This window comes from Salvelinus fontinalis, chromosome 20 (genome assembly GCF_029448725.1).
Source record: "Salvelinus fontinalis isolate EN_2023a chromosome 20, ASM2944872v1, whole genome shotgun sequence".
Taxonomy (NCBI): domain Eukaryota; kingdom Metazoa; phylum Chordata; class Actinopteri; order Salmoniformes; family Salmonidae; genus Salvelinus; species Salvelinus fontinalis.
Genome location: NC_074684.1, coordinates 27584107 through 27603957, shown reverse-complemented (window position 1 = coordinate 27603957; position 19851 = coordinate 27584107). Strand labels below are relative to the sequence as shown.

General features: G+C 44.7%; 1 protein-coding gene across 2 annotated transcripts in view; it reads left to right on the top strand.

Annotated features, from left to right (window-relative positions):
- LOC129817615 (serine/threonine-protein kinase D3-like) overlaps nt 1-19851 on the top strand; it is a 72739-nt gene that overhangs the window by 47918 nt on the left and 4970 nt on the right. Inside the window, exons 3-15 of one of the 2 annotated variants that reach the window (XM_055873045.1) lie at nt 726-864; nt 5424-5555; nt 6382-6539; nt 8695-8884; nt 9301-9378; nt 9798-9978; nt 10750-10873; nt 11001-11078; nt 12400-12676; nt 13771-13823; nt 15571-15643; nt 16097-16203; nt 19217-19378. In XM_055873045.1, coding sequence (XP_055729020.1) covers nt 726-864; nt 5424-5555; nt 6382-6539; nt 8695-8884; nt 9301-9378; nt 9798-9978; nt 10750-10873; nt 11001-11078; nt 12400-12676; nt 13771-13823; nt 15571-15643; nt 16097-16203; nt 19217-19378 — 1752 coding nt within the window. Of the gene's footprint in view, nt 1-725; nt 865-5423; nt 5556-6381; nt 6540-8691; nt 8885-9300; nt 9379-9797; nt 9979-10749; nt 10874-11000; nt 11079-12399; nt 12677-13770; nt 13824-15570; nt 15644-16096; nt 16204-19216; nt 19379-19851 lie in introns of both variants that reach the window. The other variant, XM_055873044.1, reaches the window with a different exon arrangement.

Sequence of the window (19851 nt, the reverse complement as noted above, 5' to 3'; positions counted from 1 at the left end):
CACATTGTTTGGGATGCCCTGTGTGTTATGGTCTTGTCAGTTGCATGTCATATTGTTTGGGTTGGGGATGTGTTATGGTCTTGTCAGTTGCATGTCATATTGTTTGGGTTGGGGATGTGTTATGGTCTTGTCAGTTGCATGTCATATTGTTTGGGTTGGGGATGTGTTATGGTCTTGTCAGTTGGGTGTCATATTGTTTGGGTTGGGGATGTGTTATGGTCTTGTCAGTTGGGTGTCATATTGTTTGGGCTGTACTGTATCTGCAGCTATAGCAGGACAGACGGCTAAAGGCAGCAAGGTGTCAATGACAGGACCTCATCATAATTCATGACTAGAGGAGATTCATCTCTGCAGCTTCTAATGAGAGCTGTGCAGCTACCAGTCCGGAGCCTGTGGGTTCAATTTCCTGCTGTCACTCGCTCTGTGCTGTGCTGGCTGCTGCACACACACTCCATGCAAACTGCACACACACTCCATGCAAACTGCGCTTCACTCGTTTCCTGCTTGTAGTGTAGGTCTACAAGGGCCCCATCCACAATCCCTTCTCAGAAAAAAACGTTGCTCTATATGCCTTAACCGATTCCTGAACTAAAAATAACTTTTAATTGAGGCCTGAGTTATAATCCCAGGCCTGAGTTATACATATTATCAGTTATTGGAAGCACTGCACTGTGACATATTGTGTAAACTAAACATACCTGTAATACTTCTCCTCCTCCTCCCAGTTCCCAGAGTGTGGATTCTTTGGCATGTACGACAAGATCCTTCTGTTCCGCCATGACCTGACCTCAGAGAACATCCTGCAGAGACTGACGTCAGCAGAGGACATCCATGAGGGAGACCTGATCGAGGTGGTACTCTCCGGTGAGACCTGGAAAAGGGTTGGAGATACTCCATGTCACAAGAGATGAGGTTGATATCGAGAGATGAGGTTGATATCGAGAGATGAGGTTGATATCGAGAGATGAGGTTGATGTCGAGAGATGAGGTTGATGTCAAGAGATGAAGCAGATTAATGCAGGGTAGTAACATTATGAGTTGGGATTATGGTTCGTTGTTTAGCTAGCTAGCTACATGTCTCAACAAAAGACTCCACTATGCAAGTAACCATTTCAATAGAATGTTCATGATATCACTGCGACAACTGTCGATAGACGGAGATGGTGAATTCGCTCTGGCTATCTACTCTTTCAGAGCACTCTCTTCTGATTGTGCCATAATAACAGAATCAATTTACGAATGCTCAACACCCGTTGAATATGGCCAGTGTCAGTAAACGTTGGCAAAAAAAACATAATTAAATTGTTGCCAGCAGCACAGTTACAGTCACCTACTTTCTGGATAACATGAAAACAGCCTAACCAGCTCTGCTACAGTGAGTAAAATGGTCAGAGTTCTCTCATTTGTGTCTGGAAGTAGCTAGCAAGCTAGCCAACGTTAGCCAGACAGCTTGGGAGCTTGATTGCTGTTGTTAGGTCAGAGCGCGGATCAACTGTACTCCTTGGCCAGAGTGTCCAGTGTGCACTCTGAATGCTCTGAGAGCAAAACGCTCCGAATTTACGAACCGGTCAATCTGACAACGCTCTGAGCGCACTCTGGCACTCCAGATTTAATTTATGAACGCAAGCATAGTATAAACCAGCCTTTAGTATTGACATTTTTGGTTGTTCAGTACATGGCCTCACATGTGAATCCTCAAAGAGATGGGTGGGGCTAAGGCTAAAGAGGGTGTGAACGATGCTGAATGGGTTTAGACAAAGAAAACATTCAAGGGACATTTTCTCAAAAGTGATGTTACAAGTCTTTTAACTTTCAAAGCAGAATTACTTTCCCATTATTCCTCAATTGTAGTGTATTATATACCGTTTTCTAGCTCTGAGTCTCTACTTTTTAATTTTTTTTTAAACACTATTTAAAATGTTGCTACATAAGACTGAATCGAGCCAGACTGTCACATTTAGGATGTGGTACATTATAGGTACAGGGATCTCTTTGTTTACCCTGTAACACCCCAGTGTTTCAGATCTCTCCAGATCTCTCCTGTGTAGCTACTATGTTGTCCATATGCCCCCCCCCCCCCCATGTCTCTCCTATGTATCCCCTTCAGTATTCATCCTCTATGTCAACCTATGATAACCCCACGACATTTTGGGCATATTCCCTTTCAATGGCAGTGCCTTGCGGTCTGTTGTTGATCATCCTAGGTGTGAAACTCAACCAACACCTGAACAGCTACACACCCCAGAGTAGTATTCATGTAGAATTCCAACACAAGAGGAAATGTCTGAACTCACAGCCCAACCACACAAGACTCAACCCCAGCCCACTTCCTGATCCTCGCTGCTTGTTTTTGGTGCAGCACGTCCCCACAGTCAGTGCAGATGTAGTGTTGATTAAGTTTTAGTCTGACTGTTCTCTACGTTTCTCCATCGCCTGCTACTCTGTGTGCTCAGGATAAAATACAAAAATGTCATGTTTTTCCCTCCCTGGTTTTGTCCAGACAGGTCTGCTGAGTTCAGCTCGGTTCAGATCCCTGTCACCTTCTTTGTTCTGCTCTGTTCTGCTCTATTCTGCTTAATTCTGTTTTGCCTTATTCTGCCCTGTTCTGCTCTGTTCTGCGCTGTTCTGCCCTGTTCTGTTCTGCCCTGTTCTTTTCTGCCCTGTTCTACTCTGTTCTGTTGTAATGTGTTCTGCTCTGTTCTACTCTGCTCTGCTCTGCTCTGTTCTGCCCTGTTAGCCTCTGTTCTGCTCTGTTCTGTTCTACTCTATTCTGTTGTAATGTGTTCTGTTCTACTCTGGTCTGTTCTGCTCTGTTCTAATGTGTTCTACTCTAATGTGTTCTACTCACGGTCTCTCAGAGACCGTGGCAGATGACTCTTGACTCTCAGTTCCAAAGCCATGCATTTTATATTTCTGCAGTTGCTGATTCTCAGGGATTGATGAGGACGTTGATTGTGACCTGATTAATGTTGCTCATGCACTTCCACATCTATCCCCACCTAGTAATTGTTAGATTAAGGATAGGATAAGACTATTATTATCATGTATAGTATTATGAATAGATTTTAGGTACCTAACCTGTATGTAATTTAGAAAACCAATAGCAGAGCAGTCTTTTTCTCTGAGTGCAGAATGCTCTCATCTCTCCTCTACAGTGAATACTTGCCCTTTCAGAACGCTGTCTGGTTTGTTGTGTACTCACTGAGAATGCGGTTGCTATGGCACTGTTTTTCATTTCAACCACTTGGCCTTCATGTTCGCCTATTGATAAAAAGACAGAGAGGGGTTTATGAACAGTAAATCTATTTTCTTTGAAAACGGACGTGAAATGAAGGGTTGGACTGAGCAAAGAGCAAAGGTGGCTAGACTTCAGAGAGAAAGAAGCCAATTTGTGCCCTCAGAGAAATGTCCAACAAGGAGAGAACAGGCATGTCACTCAACAGTTCTCAATGTAACTACATCAAAGTGACTCATGAATACCCCAATTAACTATGTCTACGTCCCAAATGGCACCCTATTCTCTATATAGTGCATTACTTTTGACCAGGGCCCATACAGTTGCAGTCGGAAGTTTACATGCACCTTAGCCAAATACTGCCAGTTTTTCACAATTCCTGACATTTAATCCTAGTAAAAAGTCCCTGTCTTAGGTCAGTTAGGATCACCACTTTATTTTAAGAATGTGAAATGTCCGAATAATAGTAGACAGAATGATTTATTTCAGCTTTTATTTCTTTCATCACATTCCCAGTGGGTCAGAAGTTTACATACACTCAATTAGTATTTGGTAGCATTGCCTTTAAATTGTTTAACTTGGGTCAAACCTTTCGGGTAGCCTTCCACAAGCTTCCCACAATAAGTTGAATGAATTTTGGCCTATTCCTTCTGACAGAGCTGGTGAAACTGAGTCAGGTTTGTAGGCCTCCTTTCTTGCACACACGTTTTCAGTTCTGCCCATAAAATTTCTATAGGATTGAGGTCAGGGCTTTGTGATGGCCACTCCAATACCTTGACTTTGTTGTCCTTAAGCCATTTTGCCACAACTTTGGAAGTATGCTTGGGGTCATTGTCCATTTAAAGACCCATTTGCGACCAAGCTTTAACTTCCTGACGGATGTCTTGAGATGTTGCTTCAATATATCCACATAATTTTCCATCCTCATGATGCCATCTATTTTGTGAAGTGCACCAGTCCCTCCTGCAGCAAAGCACCCCCACAACATGATGCTGCCACCCCTGTGCTTCACGGTTGGGATGGTGTTCCCCCTTTTTCCTCCAAACATAACGATGGTCATTATGGCCAAACAGTTCTATTTTTGTTTCATCAGACCAGAGGACATTTCTTCAAAAAGTACGATCTTTGTCTCCATATGCAGTTGCAAACTGTAGTCTGGCTTTTTTATGGCGGTTTTAGAGCAGTAGTTTCTTCCTTGCTGAGCGGCCTTTCAGGTTATGTTGATATAGGACTTGTTTTACTGTGGATATCTTCACAAGGTCCTTTGCTGTTGTTCTGGGATTGATTTGCACTTTTCGCACCAAAGTATGTTCATCTCTAGGAGACAGAACGCGCCTCCTTCCTGAGCAATATGATGGCTGCGTGGTCCCATGGTGTTTATACTTGCGTACTATTGTTTGTACAGATGAACGTGGTACCTTCAGGCGTTTGGAAATTGCTCCCAAGGATGACCCAGACTTGTGGAGGTCTACAATATTTTTTTCTGAGGTCTTGGCTGATTTCGTTTGATTTTCCCATGATGTCAAACAAAGAGGCACTGAGTTTGAAGGAAGGCCTTGAAATACATCCACAGGTACACCTCCAATTGACTCAAATTATGTCACTTAGCCTATCAGAAGCTTCTAAAGCCATGACATCATTTTCTGGAATTTTCCAAGCTGTTTAAAGGCACAGTCAACTTAGTGTATGTAAACTTTTGACCCACTCATGTGTCTGAATAGTAACACAACCACAAAGGCACAATGTTCAAGTCAACCATAATGAGCGTCCGGCAGTAGTAGGTTACATCCTGGATGTCGATAAATGGTGATTCAATATGAAGCTAGAATCGTCAGGAAAGTAACAGAAAATGACGGGGGAGATGTTTTGTGGTCAGAGGCAATAGGACGGCCACCCGTTCATCAGCGGGGTCTGTTTTGTACTTGACATGTATCTGAAAGGAATTAACAACACTCTGAATCAGAATGACAGTTGAAAAATATTAACATCATGACAGTCATGTAGGATTGGGGCGATTTCTACTGGCTTTCTGCTAAAGATTGGCCTACTTAATTTCAAACATTCTAATGGTTTGATCATGACTCATCACAATCCATTTCCTCTGGTATTCATGTCCATGCTTGTCTCGCTTCTTTGTTAATATTGTTTTTCTTGCAGTACACTAACCCAGTGTGTGTTTGTGTCTCAGCTTTAGCCACTGTCGAGGACTTCCAGATCCGGCCCCATGCCTTGTATGTGCACTCCTACAAGGCCCCGGCTTTCTGTGATGACTGTGGGGAGATGCTGTGGGGCCTGGTCCGACAGGGCCTCAAATGTGAAGGTATGTCTGGACCCTGCCCCAGTGCCCCCTCAGCCCAGAGCTACTGATCCCAGTCACGTCACTCCTGACCTAGGCTTCACCTCAAATCAAACTCCTGGCTCACATAGGCCGGAATCAAAGCCTGGGTAACTGTACAGAAGGATATCTTGATTGACGGTGTAGCTCCCTGCTTTCAAGTCCTGATCAGAACAGCCTTTGAGTGCTTCTTATTGTAGTGGTGCCAAGCAGTGGATGGGCTCTCATAGTGCTTTGTGGAGCGGGATGATTGTCAGAGGAGAGTTGAAGTTTTCATCATATGTAACCTGATAGAAGAGTAAAACAGCCCTGAACATTCACTTGGATACAGGTCATACACATGACCTACACTATAACTCTGAGAGAGAGAGAGAGAGAGAGAGAGAGAGTGAGAGATAGAGAGATAGCGAGAGAGAGATAGCGAGAGAGAGAGAGGACGAGATATCGAGAGATAGCGAGAGATAGCGAGAGAGTGAGTGAGAGGATAGAGAGTAAGAGAGAGATAGTGAGAGAGAGAGAGAGAGAGTGAGAGAGAGATAGCGAGAGATAGCGAGAGATAGCGAGAGAGAGATAGCGAGAGAGAGGACGAGATAGCGAGAGAGAGATAGCGAGAGATAGCGAGAGAGAGATAGCGAGAGAGAGAGAGAGAGAGAGAGAGAGAGATAGCGAGAGATAGCGAGAGAGAGAGATAGCGAGAGAGAGAGATAGCGAGAGAGAGATAGAGAGAGAGAGAGAGAGAGAGAGAGAGAGAGAGCGAGAGAGAGAGAGAGACAAGCATGTATGGTTTCTAAGTACTGTGCCTCCTCTATAGGATGTGGGCTGAACTACCACAAGCGCTGCGCCTTTAAGATCCCTAACAACTGTAGCGGGGTGAGAAAGAGACGGCTCTCCAACGTGTCCCTGCCTGGAGCTGTGCTGTCCGTCCCCCGCCCAGCCCCCATCGAACATGTCCCTGTTTCCCAGGAAGAGGTAGGGGGACACTCTCTGTCCTTGTCCCAAATAGTACTCTGTTCCCTATTTATTGCCCATAGGGCTCTGGTCAAAAGCAGTGCACTATGTAGTGAGTAGAGTGTCATTTGGGACAAAACTCTCTGTGCTGTTGTAACTGCTGCTCCACTTAACATGACTGCTTGTTGTACTACTGTGTACAGCTTCCATTTCTTCAACACACAAACACACAAGCATGCATGCGTTGACAAAGACACACGCACACACCCATGCACGCAAACACACACACGCGAACGAATACACACATACACACACGCACACACGCATTCCGTATGCAGACACTCAGTCAGGCTGGCCAATTAGTGGTTGGGAGCCTAAAGAGAGTGTTTATGTCAAAACGCTGTGTATACATACCAAAACCCAGGAACCATTTTACTGAAGAAACAAGGCTCTTCATATTAATCACTTTCATAAAGTCATTTCCATCCCTCTTCATGCAGTATTGTCACGTCTAAACAAACAAAGGATTATTTGTAATATTATTAACTTAATCCACTTCTCACTCGTTCAATATATAACGTTATATATTGAATAATATAATGCTAAAATCAAATACTCTTGATTATTTTCCTTCCCACGCAATTCGCGTCTCAAAATATTTATGTAATGTGCACTTTTGTTCTGGTCAGTTAAGTTGATGTTGTGATGTTTAAAATGACCACCAAGATGTGAAATAGCTTTTTAACAAATGTGCCTACAGTGTTGTGGAAGCTACTCTGAAAATATAGTTTACCAAGCTACCAATTACTTCACACTGGAAGAAGTTAAGCTACACCAAAGCTACCCTTAAGAAAAATATAGTTTACTTCACTAAAGTTACTATGAAAAAGTAGTTCATTACACCCCAAACCACTTTGTGAAAAATGATCATATCTAAATCTAAAATGTCATAGACTACAAATTGCAAGAACCGATGACTCTGGAGTCAGGTGTTAACAGGATGTGTTCTTAGCCTATTAACCACAGTGAGATTTAGGCAGGTCTGATGCTGAAAAAGAAAGGAAATTCTTGCTTACTTCACCCATATTTTATTTTAGCAAAAAAAGTTGTGTGTAGTTCCAGTAGTTAGTTAGCTACACCACCACAAAAAGTAAAAAGTTCTGAAAACACTACCAAGATTTGAATTTAGTTCAACTACCACCAAGCTACTGCAAAATCTAACTAAATTACTAGTAAAATTACATTTAGTTCACTACTCCCCAACACTGTGTACCTAGCTATGTATGAACTTGTGATAAGACAATTATTACCAATAAGATACAGTAAAGGTGATACAGCGTGGTTGACTCTGCTCTGCTGCCTCCCAGTCAAGACAGACCTGCAGCATGTTTGACTCTGCTCTGCTGCCTCCCAGTCAAGACAGACCTGCAGCATGTTTGACTCTGCTCTGCTGCCTCCCAGTCAAGACAGACCTGCAGCATGTTTGACTCTGCTCTGCTGCCTCCCAGTCAAGACAGACCTGCAGCATGTTTGAATCTGCTCTGCTGCCTCCCAGTCAAGACAGACCTGCAGCATGTTTGAATCTGCTCTGCTGCCTCCCAGTCAAGACAGACCTGCAGCATGTTTGACTCTGCTCTGCTGCCTCCCAGTCAAGACAGACCTGCAGCATGTTTGACTCTGCTCTGCTGCCTCCCAGTCAAGACAGACCTGCAGCATGATTGACTCTGCTCTGCTGCCTCCCAGTCAAGACAGACCTGCAGCATGTTTGACTCTGCTCTGCTGCCTCCCAGTCAAGGCTGATGAAACAAAGCCTTTTCATAAGCTCTATTCATCGTCACCCAATGAAATCTCTTCCTTTTTGTTTTACACTACTTCTCTCCTGCCTGTGTGTCCAGTACCTTTCTAAAGAAGTGGTGACTGAAAATACTGTACAATAAAATCTGTGTGAGATGTTATTCAGAACATTACAGTCTGTAGAGATGATACAACATAAAATACAGTATAGTAATGTCTGGAATGATTTCCATATTTTTTTAACGAATGTACTCTTTCTCTTGTGCTATCTTATCTTTTCCTTCAATTTCCCCGTTCTACTACCTCACCCATCCCCTACCCTCTCTCTGTCTGTCTCTCCTCTTCTTTCTCTGTCTCTATCTCTCTCTCATCCCCTCAGCAGCGCCCTCTCCAGGGGGCAGGGAAGGGTAACAGTCTGTTGAGCGGCAGGCCTATCTGGATGGAGAAGATGGTGCTGGGAAGGGTCAAGGTGCCTCACACCTTCTCAGTGCACACCTACACCAGACCAACCATCTGCCAGTTCTGTAAACGCCTGCTGAAAGGCCTGTTCCGCCAGGGCATGCAGTGCAAAGGTGAGGCACTCCAAACACTGGAATTATGTTGTGTAGATAGAGGGATCCTGAGTGGCACAGCGGTCTAAGGCACTGCATTGCAGTGCTAGAGGTGTCACTACATACCCGGGTTCGATCCGGGCTGTATCACAACCGGCCGTGATTGGGAGTCCCATAGGGAGGCGCACAATTGGCACAGCATCGTCTGGGTTACGTTAGGGTTTGGCCGGGGTAGGTCGTCATTTTAAATAAGAATTTGTTCTTAACTGACTTGCCTAGTTAAATAAAGGTTAAATAAAATATATAATCTAATTCAAATGATTAGATGTACAGTAGATGTAAGATATTAATGTGACTATGATGTGCATAGATATGTCCATATGGCCTCTTCGTACAGTCGGTTGAGTGAACGTGATGTTGAATCTTCATGTTTTCAGATTGTAAATTTAACTGCCATAAGAGATGTGCAGCCAAGATACCCAGAGACTGCCTTGGTGAGGTTTCCTTTAATGGAGGTAAGTTTGTCTCAAGTGTATAGCTAACTAAAATTGCCTCCATAACTTGTCCCCACTATTTAGTCAAAAGCAGTGTATTGAATGTATTGATGGATATGTGGAAGAATGCCTCCCCCATGTAGTAAGTAGTTAGCCAGGTCCCATACGCTATGTACTGTAGCCAACTCTTCACATGTACAGTTCATACAGTAGGATACCAGGCTAGTAAGCAGTACATACCTTTACCACATGTACAGCTCATACAGTAGGGACCCAGGCTAGTAAGCAGTACATACCTTTACCACATGAGGACCACAGTGGAAATAAGTGTATTTAATGTGTCATCCTCTGGGATTTGTTGTACTTAATTGTTTCAAATCAATCAATCAATCCATTGATGAATCAATATCACGCCCCTCCTACTGTGTCTCCTGCCCCAGAACCAGCCAGTCCTGGCCCCGACTCTGAGACCACCATGGAGGTGGACAACAGTGATGTGAACAGTGAGGGCAGCCAGAGCATGGAAGACCCAGAGGAGCCCTCCACCCCAGACGATAAGTTCTACATTGAAGGGCCCTGTCTGGATGGGGACAAGGACGAGGACACAGTGAAGGCTATCAGGTACTTACTTAGGGCCATATTCAATCTGTATCACCGAAGTGTTACAGATTGCGCAATAGAAACTTAAAGGTAATTTCCGATTGAGCCGACATATGCAGCATTTACCATGAATGCATTCTCTGCTAACGCAGTAACATTGCCTTTAAATTTCAATCGCGCTGTAAAGCTGAACTTCTGCGACACAGATTGAATAGAGCCCTTAGTCCTCTTCTCCCCGGGTGGGACATAAGGCTGTAACATTCTTCTGGCACTAGAGTTGGTCTTTGGCTAGATTTATGTCATGTCCCGTGAGAGTCTCATCTCTCCCAACTCAGCCAGCACAGGCTAGCACTGGACTGGAAGGAATATGATGTTTAATGAAATGAATACGTATAATGTGTACAGATGCGTTCAATTGTGGAGTTCCTTGTGTTCTGTTGCGTTTCGTATATGAAAATAGTTGTGAGTTTGTTGTTACATCACATAAGCTTTATAAATGTATGTCAACGATTTGGCAATTGACATTACCCAAAAATGGGTTGAACCAATGTTGTTTCGACGTCATTTCCACCCCCCTAACAGAAGTGAATCAATGTGGACAACTCATTGGAGTTGCAAAAAGTCATCAACTTAAGGGCATTTCCTATTTTTTTCACCCAACATTTAACCCAAATCCAATGACATGGTGACATGTCTCAACCAAATGTAAATCAAAACGTGTCGTTAAACTGATGTCTGTGCCCAGTGGGTAGGCATACATTTGTTCATACGTGCTCTTGTCATTTTGTGTAGCCCCATGACAAGCAGTTTCATCCCCCTAATGCGGGTGGTTCAGTCCATAAAACAAACCAAGCGGAAGAGCTCAACCATGGTTCGGGAGGGATGGATGGTCCACTACACCAGCCGAGACAACCTGGTAAGAAACCTCTTGGATCATCTAAAAAAAAAAAAAAAAAAAGAGATTGCGAGTCAATAGTATTTTTCAGAGATGCTATTTGAGGTTTTGATGATAACTCACTGCTTTGATCGGTTTTTGTTTTCAGAGGAAGAGGCATTACTGGAGGCTGGACAGCAAGTGTCTGACCCTGCTGCAGAACGAAACAGGAACCAAGTATTACAAGGTACAAGACCGGTCATCACATCTCTTATTAGACGTCTCTGTCCAATTATAGAAGTTACACAGACAACAAAAAGACATTGACAGGTCAAAAGTGACAGGTCTAAAGTGTAGTGTGAAGCTTGGAGACAAGCTAGAAAAGGTCCTGTCATTCCAGTTATTGCTTTCTATTTATGTAGTGAACATTTTAGTAACACTTGTGGTGTTATTTGAAGAAAGTAAGGTGTTGCCCTCATCCTCCCACAGACAGACAGGCAAGGCAGTCTTTTCCCTCTCTATTCTCTCCTCCTTTCATGTTCTTTTTGCATGACAGAGAGAGAGACAGAGAGAGAGACAGAGAGAGAGACAGAGACAAAGAGAGAGACAGAGAGAGAGAGAGACAGAGAGAGAGAGAGAGAGAGAGAGAGAGAGAGAGACAGACAGACAGACAGAGAGAGAGACAGACAGAGAGAGAGAGACAGACAGAGAGAGAGAGACAGAGAGAGAGACAGAGAGAGAGAGAGAGAGAGAGACAGAGAGAGAGACAGAGAGAGAGACAGAGAGAGAGACAGAGACAGAGACAGAGACAGACAGACAGAGAGAGAGAGACAGACAGACAGACAGAGAGAGAGAGAGAGAGACAGAGAGAGACAGAGATAGATAGAGAGAGCCCTGTGGCTGAATCTCTGAGCATGCTCCTCCTGTGGCAGACCGACCGTCAGTGCCAGGACTGGACTGGGGGGCTTCCCTGTGGTGTCTCTGGTCGTTCCTCCATCCCTGCCTGCCTGGCAGGCTGCCAGCATGCCTCGTGCCCAGAACGGGGAGGCACGTCCTGCCTTTTAATCAGGGGAGCGCTTTGCTTCCCCCCTGACCCGGCGGAGCGCCCTGTCATGTGGCACGCTCGTCAAACCACAAGCAGTTAATCTGATACTGGCGACAGAGGCCCGGATGGGTGCAGCAGACTGGGCTGACTGAGACGATTGGCTGGCCAGCAATTCTCTCTCTCTCTCTCTCTCTGATGTTTTTTCTCCTTGTGGGTGTGTTGGTTCGCTCGGCTACAGCAGCGGAATGTTCAAATGGACTTGAAAAGCCCCACACACTTCATTCCTCAAAGGCTGTCAGAGAGTGAGGAGAAGAGAGTAGAAACCAGAGCTGAGAAGAGGAGAGAGGAGACCTGGTAGAGCTGAGAGTGTAGTTATTCCTGGGACAGTTAGACGTTAGGACGCTATAGGTGTACTTTTTAGCAGCTGATTGGAGTACCTCAGCCTCACGGGTCGTTTGATTGGCTGACAATCCGTTGTGACCTTTGGTGACCTTTGACCCTGCTCCTCTGACTCCGTCCTCAGGAGATCCCCCTGTCAGAAATCCTGCAGGTGGAGCAGGCGCAGGACTTCCACAGCCTGGCCCAGGGCAGCAACCCCCACTGCTTCGAGATCATCACTGCCACTATGGTCTACTACGTGGGGGAGAATAACAGTGGTCACTTCCATAACCCTACCCTGGCTGCCACGGGTGTGGGGCTGGAGGTGGCCCAGGGCTGGGAGAAGGCCATCCGGCAGGCCCTGATGCCCGTCACTCCGCAACCCAGTGTCTACACTGGCCCCGGACAGGGCAAGGATCACAGTGAGTAGAATAGTACCCTGGCCTGCTGCTAATGTGATTGAGATCTGCTGAGGAGATCAGGCAAATGTAATGTCACGCAATTTGTATGTTTTTATGGGCGTGTGTGTGTGTGCGCACAGCTGTGACCTCCCGCTGCCTGCTCAAAGTGTATTACTGGAAAATTAAATGGTGGCATTTTAAGACGATTTAAGAGATTTTAGGGGATTTCCAAGCTCTTTTTGATTTCTCTCTGGCTGTGATTAGTGATAGGAAAATTCCTCCCATCATTTAATTAATGGAGAGTGATATAACATCATTAAACTCAAACAATCTGTAGTCACACAAAGAAGTATAAGGCCAGTGAGCGATGTTTGGTCATTTGATGGTTAACTACTGTCACACAAAGAACTGTCCATAGACATGCTCAAACTAGTGGCCTATTTACTGCAAGACCAATTAAAAAGAAGGCCGTATTGGTCGAGGTCTTTGGGTTCAATTTTGCATCGAGATTGTCTGCATCCCAAATGGCACCTATTCCTTATGCAATGATTCTTGTCAAAAGTAGTGAACTACATAGGGCATAGTTTGGGATACAGACTTTGTGCCACTGGCCTGTGCATACAATACAGACAGTATTATATATTTCTCTATGGATTGTGTTACATAAACCCAGCCTTTGGTTGACCCAGCTGATTGGTATTTGGTGGCCCACTACTGGGACAGAGTGCTGGTATAGAACACTGGATACGACCTTAACCACCACGGCTGGGCCTGGGTTCAGAATCAATGGAAACCCCAATGGAAACGTACTGAACGTACAGGCTGGGCTTTCGCCTTGCGGGTTTCTACTACTGAATAGTGGCTCTAGCCTGGTCCCAGATCCGTGTGCTCTCGCCAACGCCATTGCTGTCAAGCCATAGTATGACAACGAGTTGGCATTAAAGCACAAACAGACTGCCACTCAGGCCAGTTAGGATTTAGTTGTTATTAAAATATATATCAAAATATACTTAACTAAGAACATTACCATGTGTCCTTGGTGTGTCCTGCTTCAAATAATGCTTGATCATTTACTATTTTCGAAGCCTCACATAATCTGTTTCTTGTCTCTTCAGAGGACATTTCAATCAGCATATCAGTGTCTAACTCACAGATCACAGAGAATGTGGTAAGTGTCTATCCAATACAGCATATTAGCTGTGTATAGCTACAGCTCCACAAGCATTCCTGATAAGGAATTTAGGAATATAAAAAATATTAGATATCTGCAAAATGTTAGATGGATTGTCCGTTTAGTGAAATATACAGTGCATTCGGAAAGTATTCAAATACCTTGACTTTTTCCACATTTTGTTACTTTACAGCCTTATTCTAAAATGGATTAAATACATGTTCTTCCTCATCAATCTACATACAATACCCCATAATGACAAAGCGAAAACAGGTTTTTAGAAATGTTAGCAATTTTATAAAAATTTTAAAACAGAAATACCTTATTTACATAAGAATTCAGACCCTTTGCTATGAGACTTGAAATTGAGCTCAGGTGCATCCTGTTTCCATCGATCATCCTTGAGATGTTTCTACAACTTGATTGGCGACCACCTGTGGTAAATTCAATTGATTGGACATGATTTGAAAAGGCACACACCTGTCTATATAAGGTCCCACAGTTGGCAGTGCATGTCAGAGCAAAAACCAACAAAACCATGAGGTCGAAGGTATTGTCCGTAGAGCTCCGAGACAGGATTGTCAAGGCACAGATCTGGGGAAGGGTATCAAAAAATGTCTGCAGCATTGAAGGTCCTCAAGAACACAGTGGCCTCCATAATTCTTAAATGGAATTAGTTTGGAACCACCAACACTCTTCCTAGAGCTGGCCGCAAGGCCAAACTGAGCAATCGGGGGAGAAGGGCCTTGGTCAGGGAGGTGACCAAGAACACAATGGTCACTCTGACAGAGCTCCAGAGTTCCTCTGTGGAGATGGGAGAACCTTCCAGAAGGACAACCATCTCTGCAGCACTCCACCAATCAGGCCTTTATGGTAGAGTGGCCAGACGTAAGCCACTCCTCAATAAAAGGCACATGACAGCCTGCTTGGAACTGGCCAAAAGGCACCTAAAGGATTCTCAGACCATGAGAAACAAGATTCTCTAGTCTGATGAAACCAAGATTGAACTCTTTGGCCTGAATGCCAAGTGTCACGTCTGGAGGAAACCTGGCATCATCCCTGCGGTGAAGCATGGTGGTGGCAGCATCATGCTGTGGGGAGGTTTTTCCACGGCAGGTACTGGGAGACTAGTCAGGATTTGAGGGAAAGATGAACAGAGCAAAGTACAGAGATATCCTTGATGAAAACCTGCTCAGGACCTCAGACTGGGGCGAAGGTTCACCTTCCAACAGGACAACGACCCTAAGCACACAGCCAAGACAACGCAGGAGTGGCTTCGGGACAAGTCTCTGAATGTCCTTGAGTGGTCCAGCCAGAGCCCGGACTTGAACCTGATCGAACATCTCTGGAGAGACCTGAAAATAACTATGCAGCGATGCTCCCCTTCCAACCTGACAGAGCTTGAGAGGATCTGCAGAGAAGAATGGGAGAAACTCCCCAAATACATGTGTGCCAAGCTTGTAGCACCCTACCGAAGAACTCAATGCTGTAATCGCTGACAAAGGTGCTTTAACAAAGTAACTAGTAAAGGGTCTGAATACTTATGTAAATGTGAAACAAATGTTTTTAATAAATTGTCAAACATTTCTAAAAACTAGTTTTTGCTTTGTCATTATGGGTTATTGTGTGCAGATTGATGAGTGGGTACGACAATTTAATCAATTTTAGAATAAGACTAACTAAATGTGGAAAAAGTGAAGGGGTCTGGATACTTTGAGGACACCATGTCTTTTCTCTTCTTCAGGATATCAGTTCAGTCTACCAGATCTTTGCTGATGAGGTCCTTGGGTCGGGCCAGTTTGGGATTGTGTATGGAGGTAAGTCAGACTGACTCTACAGTATTTCTGTTGGCTTCATGTACATGGTGAAGTGGAGATGAAATTCAGCCCTGATGAAGGCTAAAGGGCCGAAATGGTTTGGTTTTACTTTTACCAATAACAAAGCACTTTTATCAACTTCCACTGTCCTCCAAGAGTTCAGTTTGCTCCTCAATTCATGCACCTTAGTTGGAGAGCGAGGTAGAGGAAGTGTTACCTTCCGTTTGGCTTCATGTACATCCATCCATCCATCCACGTTTCCTCTCTTTATAGTTTCAATCACTGGGAGGGGAAGACTACTTATTGTTCTTTCTATGTTATGCAAATCAACTTTTATTAGAATTCCTTTCTCTGTCTGTTCTATAGTTCGAGACAGAGGAAGAAATACACAGTTCATTTGCTACAATCTGCAGCGAGTAGCCTGTGAATTATCCTATTCACTCTCATGTGTAGGTAAACACAGAAAGACTGGGAGAGACGTGGCCATCAAAATCATCGACAAGATGAGGTTCCCTACCAAGCAGGAGAGCCAGCTGAGGAACGAGGTGGCCATTCTCCAGGTAGATAAAAGACAGAGAAGCCTGGCTCTTTTACAGCCAGTCTAGACCCTGATAGCCTGGGAATCTAAAGTGGCCACGTTTCACTATTGTTTCACTTCACAACAGTAGTGAAACATAAAGATTTGGTTTTGTGGTCTCATGCTAGATTTGTGAGACTGTTGTGAAGAAATGTTTGACTTTTTCAGATTTCAGAGCACGCCTGTGGACCCTGGTACATACATCATATCCACGATGTGGAGTGGGGTGTTAGTTGATGAAAACCCTGTAGTAAATCATGTTTTATATATATATATATATATATATATATATATAGTGTCTGTGTTCTTTTGCCCATCTTAATATTTTATTTTTATTGGCCAGTCTGAGATGTCTTTTTCTTTGCAACTCTGCCTAGAAGGCCAGCATCCCGTAGTCGCCTCTTCACTGTTGAATGGATGCCCTTTGGTTGGTGGACCATTCTTGATACACATGAAAAACTTAGCAGCATTGCAGTTCTTCACACAAACCGGTGCTCCTTAACACCTACTACCAGACCCCGCTCAAAGCACTGAAATCTTTTGTCTTGCCCATTCACCCTCTGAATGGCACACGTACACAATCCATGCCTCAATTGTCTCCAGGCTTAAAGATCATTCTTTAACCGGTCTCCTCCCCTTTATCTACACTGATTGAAGTTTGAAGTGGTGACATCAATAAGGGATCATAGTTTTCACCTGGATTCACTTGGTTAGTCTATGTCCTGGAAAGAGCAGGTGTCCTTAATGTTTTCTACACTCAGTGTGTGTGTATATATACAGTGGGGAGAACAAGTATTTGATACACTGCCGATTTTGCAGGTTGTCCTACTTACAAAGCATGTAGAGGTCTGTAATTTTCATCATAGGTACACTTCAACTGTGAGAAACGGAATCTAAAACAAAAATCCCAAAAATCACATTGTATGATTTTTAAGTAATTAATTAGCATTTTATTGCATGACATAAGTATTTGATACATCAGAAAAGCAGAACTTAATATTTGGTACAGAAACCTTTGTTTACAATTACAGAGATCATACATTTCCTGTAGTTCTTGACCAGGTTTGCACACACTGCAGCAGGGATTTTGGCCCAGTCCTCCATACAGACCTTTTCCAGATCCTTCAGGTTTCGGGGCTGTCGCTGGGCAATATGGACTTTCAGCTCGCTCCAAAGATTTTCTATTGGGTTCAGGTCTGGAGACTGGCTAGCCCACTCCAGGACCTTGAGATGCTTCTTACGGAGCCACTCCTTAGTTGCCCTGGCTGTGTGTTTCGGGTCGTTGTCATGCTGGAAGACCCAGCCACGACCCATCTTCAATGCTCTTACTGAGGGAAGGAGGTTGTTGGCCAAGATCTCGCGATACATGGCCCCATCCATCCTCCCCTCAATACGGTGCAGTCGTCCTGTCCCCTTTACAGAAAAGCATCCCCAAAGAATGATGTTTTCACCTCCATGCTTCACGGTTGGGATGGTGTTCTTGGGGTTGTACTCATCCTTCTTCCTCTTCTTCCCCAAACACGGCGAGTGGAGTTTAGACCAAAAAGCTCTATTTTTGTCTCATCAGACCACATGACCTTCTCCCATTCCTCCTCTGGATCATCCAGATGGTCATTGGCAAACTTCAGACGGGCCTGGACTTTTTTCTTTACATAGTTGAATGTGCTGACAACAAAATCACACAAAAATTATCAATGGAAATCAAAGTTATCAACCCATGGAGGTCTGGATTTGGAGTCACACTCAAAATTACAGTGGAACTACACTACAGGCTGATCCAACTTTGATGTAATGACCTTAAAACAAGTCAAAATTAGGCTCAGTAGTGTGTGTGGCCTCCACGTGCCTGTATGACCTCCCTACAACGCCTGGGCATGCTCCTGATGAGGTGGCGGATGGTCTCCTGATGGATCTCCTCCCAGACCTGGACTAAAGCATCTGCCAACTCCTGGACAGTCTGTGGTGCAACGTGGCGTTGGTGGATGGAGCGAGACATGATGTCCCAGATGTGCTCAATTGGATTCAGGTCTGGGGAACGGGCGGGCCAGTCCATAGCATCAATGCCTTCCTCTTGCAGGAACTGCTGACACACTCCAGCCACATGAGGTCTAGCATTGTCTTGCATTAGGAGGAACCCAGGGCCAACCGCACCAGCATATGGTCTCACAAGGGGTCTGAGGATCTCATCTCGGTACCTAATGGCAGTCAGGCTACCTCTGGCGAGCAAATGGAGGGCTGTGCGGTCCCCCAAAGAAATACCACCCCACACCATGACTGACCCACCGCCAAACCGGTCATACTGGAGGATGTTGCAGGCAGCAGAACGTTCTCCACGGCGTCTCCAGACTCTGTCACGTCTTTCACATGTGCTCAGTGTGAACCTGCTTTCATCTGTGAAGAGCACAGGGCGCCAGTGGCGAATTTGCCAATCTTGGTGTTCTCTGGCAAATGCCAAACGTCCTGCACGGTGTTGGGCTGTAAGCACAACCCCCACCTGTGGACGTCGGGCCCTCATACCACCCTCATGGAGTCTGTTTCTGACCGTTTGAGCAGACACATGCACATTTGTGGCCTGCTGGAGGTCATTTTGCAGGGCTCTGGCAGTGCTCCTCCTTGCACAAAGGCGGAGGTAGCGGTCCTGCTGCTGGGTTGTTGCCCTCCTACGGCCTCCTCCACGTCTCCTGATGTACTGGCCTGTCTCCTGGTAGCGCCTCCATGCAGTGTTGCTTCCTAAGTGGACAGGTTGATTTCACAGAAGTGTGATTGACTTGGAGTTACATTGTGTTGTTTAAGTGTTCCCTTTATTTTTTTGAGCAGTGTGTATATATATATATATAATACTGTATGCATGCATCACTTTGCTCATCATAGTTGAGGTCATCTGTCACCCAGCCCATAGTGTATTTGTCTCTAAGGTCTTCTCCCTCTAATTGCACATCAGGGATAAATGATCTTTTAAACTAATTGAATTGAATTCCTGTCTCCCTGCCTGTCAGAACCTTCACCATCCTGGCATCGTCAACCTGGAGTGCATGTTCGAGACCCCCGAGAGGGTCTTTGTTGTCATGGAGAAGCTCCATGGAGACATGCTGGAGACGATCCTGTCCAGTGAGAAGAGCAAGCTCCCTGAGCGTCTCACCAAGTTCCTGGTCACACAGGTCACTACTCAGTACTCAGTAATATCTGTGATCTACCTCGTAATGACCAACACGGTAACACCTTGCATACAGTGTTTTTATTACTTTATAATTGTTCCTGTAAGTACAATGTAATAACTATGACTTAAATGTAATGTAAATGTAAATGTAATGAATCATTATTACACTGTACCTAAAACAGTTACCCAAATCCTTACCCTAGGCCAGTGGTTCTCAACCAGTGGTACTAGAACGCCTGGGGGTACTTGGCCAATCAACAGGGGGTACTTGGCCAATCAACAGAGGGTACTTGAGAAGACTCATGAGACCATAGACCTACTGTTAAAATGCACATGAGGGGGTACTTCAGGGTTACTCTAGGCAGAGCAAAATTCAGTTGGTGGAACCTAGGCCTAGTACCTTTTAGAGGTAATTACACAATACAGCCCAGCCAGTGGACAGCCACTGTAATGACAAGTACCATAGCTCAGCCA